At 36.6% G+C, this 5269-nt stretch overlaps 1 protein-coding gene across 1 annotated transcript; it reads left to right on the top strand.

Moving 5' to 3' along the window:
- The first annotated feature begins 698 nt into the window (after nt 1–698).
- On the top strand, nt 699–4919 carry LOC109162800 (calcium sensing receptor, chloroplastic-like). Its single transcript, XM_019311489.1, has 6 exons — nt 699–1004; nt 1744–1989; nt 2206–2398; nt 3208–3349; nt 3798–3929; nt 4409–4919. The coding sequence occupies exons 1-6, from the start codon at nt 762–764 to the stop codon at nt 4641–4643; spliced, it is 1191 nt and encodes a 396-aa protein (XP_019167034.1). The 5' UTR covers nt 699–761; the 3' UTR covers nt 4644–4919.
- The last annotated feature ends 350 nt before the right edge of the window (nt 4920–5269 follow it).

Genomic DNA, 5269 nt, shown 5'->3' with positions numbered 1-5269 from the left:
TTTGGTGAATATATTTTATATATTTGATAGTATAATAGAATTGGAATGATATTTTATATATTTGGTAGTATGATAGAATTGGAATGATACCAATATTAATGTTTTGTTGTGTATGACCCTATAATGAGAATAAATATTATACAAATAAAAAATCAAGATAATTTATCTTAATATAATGACATCCAAAGCATCAATCTAAACAAAAAAAATCAAAACGAAAATCTAAAAACACTCATCTAAACTTGAAAACTAGATTACCAATAAAATTTTAATTAAAGAATGACATTTTTAATTGAATGTGTAATCAAATCTAATAAGTGTGTTTTAGAATATTGTTCATCAAACACTAACTATGATTTTAATTTCTATTCATAATATGTAAATCTATGAAACAAACATATCTTATAATTCCGAGCTTCCCACCATATCGAGCAAGGAAAGTTGAGTTAATACTCACTATAGTCTTTGAGTATAGTGATTTTACTCAATTTAATCCTAAATAACTTTTTATACTCTATTTAATTCTCGACTTTAATATTTTTACACACTTTAATCCTCTATTAAGAATTCCGTTTGTTAGCGGTTAATAACAAGATTAACTTGGTAATTTTTCATTTCCCATTTATTTTTTATCAAGTTAATTATGAATTATCTTGGGTATTAACTCAAGGAAAATTTAATGGCACTTTAATGCCATTTGCAGTACCTCTCTACATTCCGATCACACAAAAATCAGCATTCTTAGGTGCCTAGAGTGTGCGATGATGGCCGTGAGGGCTCCAGCCACCGCTCCGCCGCCGCCACTTCCTCTGCCACCTTCCCCGCGGCTGAAAGCCTCTTCTCTCTCTAAGCTCCCGCCGAAACCTGAATTCAGTCCCAACTCCTTGTCAGTGTCACTTACAACTTCAACCACTCTCTCCCTCCTTCCTCTCCTCACAGCTCCCTCCTATGAAGCTAAAGCTCTCAGCTTTCCCAAAGAAGAGATTGTCTCCTCCCTCACTCTGGTAAAATTTTCCTCTTTTGAAAAATTTTGGGATTTTTTACTTGCCTATTTGCTGAATTTGATTAGTGAACCCTTACACTTTCTTTCTTCTTCATTCAGTTGGAGGTTCCGATTAATCACATTGCTCTATTTTATAACTTCTTTAGCTTCTAGAAAGATAAGCGGTTGTCATTTTTCTTGAATTATTCTCCATACTTCATAGTGGTGAGATCATTTTCATGTGGATTTATGTTGGGCGGAGGAGGCCGATGAATGGTCAAGTCTAGCAATTGGTGGCTAGGGTATTGTTGGACGGAGGCTGGCCAAGTTAATTGGTAGTTAGGAGACTGTTGGGTGGATCATGGATGTCAGTTAATTGGTAGTTAGGAGATTGTTGGGCAGAGGCCAGAAGAGCCAAGTCCAGCAATTAGTGGCTAGGGTATTGTTAGGCGGAGGCCGGTGAATGGCCAAGTTAATTGGTAGTTAGGAGATTGTTGGGCGAAGGCCGGAAACAAGTCCAGCACCCTGCCTCGGGCGCTCTCGAAAATGTGGTGGCGGTATATAAGGAAATAAAGTTGCTCCTTCGCTGATAGCTATATGTTTTGGTGTAGTGGTAAGGGCTTGATCCTAACAATTTATTACTATGCTAAATTTGTAAATTAATGTGTTCTCACTCTATATAATGTCCTTTTTAGAGGCTTTTTATTTGGAGATTTAGTTAATTAGTTGATACCCATTTGTTGGAGTTGGATATTTGCTAGGTTGAGTCTACAATCAATCAAGTCCAACAATTGGGGTTGAGCGCCTTTGGCAATGCTGGGCGAGTGATAGGACCTGTTGTTGAATTTGTGAAGCCTGGCATTTATGTGGCATTGCCTATCTTAAAGCAGGCTGCTGAGGAAGTGGTGAATTTTGCTTCCCCTGTGATTTCTGCTGCCTCGAACAAAGCTCTAGAGTCAATTCAGGGCTCCGGCATTGACATTCAGCCTGTGCTAACTGCTGCCAAGGTTTTGCTCTAACTTTAGTATGGCAAGTAGTAGAGATTGTTGGCAAAACCTGATGATTTCAATATGTGAAATTCATTAGTTCACTCAAAAATATATGCTTTTCCCTCCAAGATGGCTTTTTACCTATTTCTCTATAGTGTTAAGTAATAGGTGCCAATTTAATTACCCAGTGCTTGGTTGAACAGAACGAATTACGAATGCATATTTTTCTTGCAGGCAGTTGCTGATGTAGCACAGCAGACATATAAGGTAATTCAAGTGGCCAAACCTATAGCTTCATCCACAGTAGAATTCATCTTTTCAGCAGAACCATCTACCGTTCTGGGGACTGGTGGGGCATTGTTCATTGCATATATCTTACTTCCCCCTATTTCTTCCACCATCTCTTTCAGCCTCCGTGGTTATAAGGGTAATTGGCTGGTTTTCTCATTTCTGGTTATCCCCGCATTTTCCCTTTGTATGAAAAGCAATATGCTTCCATGGTTATTGAAAAAAAAAAAAAAAGAGGAGCCTTTCTGAAGAATGGCTTATAATCCAAAAGAAAACTGAATTTTAAGTATTGGGTCATACTTTATGATACCTGGAAATGCCAAGGGGCAGGGTATGCAGTGTCCATTATATGGTCAAAGTTGAAAATAAGATTAAAAGGGAATAGAAGAATCATATAAAAGTATACAACTCGCAAGCGGATTATTAGGCTTTTTTTTCCTTTTCTCCTTTTGGTTGCCTAGTACCCTAGTTTACAATTTTTTAATTTTGATTAATTAGGATACTTATTTCTTTTCTTATGTTAAAAATTGAAATTTTAAAACTTTAGAATTCATTCAAAACTTTTTTTTTATAGTGATTTTATGAGCAATGCTACAAACCCCTCATGTATTTCGTTCCCCTAAAAACTTCCCCTCCTGATGTGGCATCATTTTCTCTAGTAAATAGAAGCACGTGCTAAAATCTGTTCGGATGAGAACAATGAAAAGACACTCTTATTTCCGAAAATGTTCTTTATAATTCTAAGATGCCTTAATAATGCATTCAAATTTCAAACCAAATGTGAATCAAATTGGCTTGCCCAGTAGCAAACCGTGGCATCTTTTAATGTTTGCACTTCTAGGACACTATCTTTACTTTCCTCTTTTTTTATTATCACTTCTTTGTCTTTTTTTTTTTTTTAATCAAATTGACATAAACTGAGATGCATTATTCGGAAACTATTGCCAGGTGACCTCACTCCTGCTCAAACACTGGACCTAATGTGTACTAAAAATTATATTATGGTTGATATTAGATCAGAGAAGGACAAGGGCAAGGCTGGAATTCCTCGCCTTCCATCCAGTGCTAAAAATAAGATGATTGCAATTCCGTAAGTAGACTTCTAAATGAAACTCAATATTTTCTAAGTGCACCCACTACCCGAGACTGTGCACTGGATAAACCCGTTTTTTGGCCCTAGCTGGCAAAGGATCACAATGAGGTAAACCAGCCTAGGTTGCCCGATCCATCGCTGACCGGCTCAAACCAAGAAGGCTGGGATTCAAACTCATAACCTTGTGGTTACAAGTTTGTATCCTTAGCCATCTTAGCTGGCGTTACCCCGACACCTCTCCTACTCTCTTTCTACATATATGATATACAAGAAATGCCTTCACAATAGATTTCTTATTTTATTTTAACACCCAATACTTTTGTTTTTTCCTTCTCCTGAACATATTTCCGTGTTGATGCTCAAGACACGAAAGAAGAAACGAGCTATTGATTGTTTTTAAAAATAGTCGGTCAAATGTATTTCAATTTATTCCCTTTTGTTTCAGTTTGGAAGATTTACCAAGCACAGTAAGACGACTTGTCAGGAGTCCAAAGAAAGTAGAAGCTGATTTGGTGGCTTTGAAGATATCATATCTCAAGAAAATTAACAAGGGGTCCAACATTGTAATCATGGACTCGTGAGTTCTTTCCTCTCTTGGTTTTCTATGCATTTCCATATAACAGTCGGTTTAGGGCCTGTAATGGAAGAGGTTGAGTTGCACGGCAAATTATATCGTGGACCCTGGTCCAATACACAGAATCTGACTTCATAAGGTACAAAATTCATATTCATAATGCACAGACTTCATGTTCATAATACACATGCATATAAACACGATATAATGAATATGAATTTTGTGCATTATGAACATGAATTCTGTGTATTATGTTAAGTGTCTATGTGTCCTCAGCTATATAATGCACATAATTCATGTTCATTATATCGTGTTTATGTGTATGTGTATTATGAACATGAATTCTGTGCATTGTGAACATGAATTCTATGTATTGGACCAGGGACTGTGGACCCTGGTCCACGATATAACGATTGGAGTTGCACATTCTATGCATCGACTTGATTAATCGGTGTGTACTGACACGCTTATGAAATGGTCAGGTATTCGGATTCAGCTAAAATAGTAGCTAGAGCACTGACGAGCCTGGGATTTAAGAACTGCTGGGTTGTAAATGATGGCTTCTCGGGAAGCAGAGGATGGTTGCAAAGCAAACTGGGAACAGATTCTTACAATGTTTCTTTTGCTGAAGTTTTGTCACCATCCCGCATCATCCCTGCAGGATCAAGACCAGTCGGTACAAGCTCTGTGAAATTGCTTTCACGGGGTACGGATTAAAATCTGAGACTTACTTTAACGAATGTTTATAATTTTAGTTTTGATGTAGTTATAGATCTGTAACATCTTTTGGTGTATTTCTTTCAATAGTCTTATTGAAAATTTTCTCCTAGTTGATTAGATAATCTGGTTTGTGGCTTGGTATGGTATGGAATATGCTTTGTTGACTGCAGAAAAGTCTGCAACATGAACTCTTGATTAGTTGTTTAAACCCTTTACTGAGTATATGCAACATGGATATTTTTGGTAGGGAAAATGGCACTTCTCATTCTTGAATTATAGGAAATAGTAACATTTTTTGTTCTTCAATTATACCCGTCGCTTAAGTATACCAGTTACGCATTTTCGTCACTCAATTGTCTCTGAGGTGATTTTTTTGTCTTCGAGTTCTATTAGGGCTGGGTTAAAAATGTCACTTTGCATTGTCTTTGAGTTCTATTAGGACTGGGTTAAAAATGTCACTTTGCAAACAATTATGGGACGATAAATGTTATTTTTCTATATGTTAGAGACAAAAAGCGTCTATGTTTTTCTTTTCGGTATTAATTGGGCAAAATAGGTAATATGTTGAACTATACTTTTTTATAAAGGGGAAATGAACTTTGCACTCAATTGGGTGCAAATAG

Source organism: Ipomoea nil, unplaced genomic scaffold (assembly GCF_001879475.1).
Source record: "Ipomoea nil cultivar Tokyo-kokei standard unplaced genomic scaffold, Asagao_1.1 scaffold2957, whole genome shotgun sequence".
NCBI lineage: Eukaryota > Viridiplantae > Streptophyta > Magnoliopsida > Solanales > Convolvulaceae > Ipomoea > Ipomoea nil.
Note: the sequence above shows the minus strand (reverse complement) of the source record. Positions and strands in the feature narration are given on the sequence as shown.

Coding starts and splice junctions, on each gene's coding strand:
- LOC109162800 (XM_019311489.1), top strand. CDS start 762: ATGATGGCCGTGAGGGCTCCAGCCACCGCTCCGCCGCCGCCACTTCCT. Junction 1,005..1,743: donor TTGTCTCCTCCCTCACTCTG/GTAAAATTTTCC, acceptor GATATTTGCTAG/GTTGAGTCTACAATCAATCA. Junction 1,990..2,205: donor CTGTGCTAACTGCTGCCAAG/GTTTTGCTCTAA, acceptor TTTTTCTTGCAG/GCAGTTGCTGATGTAGCACA.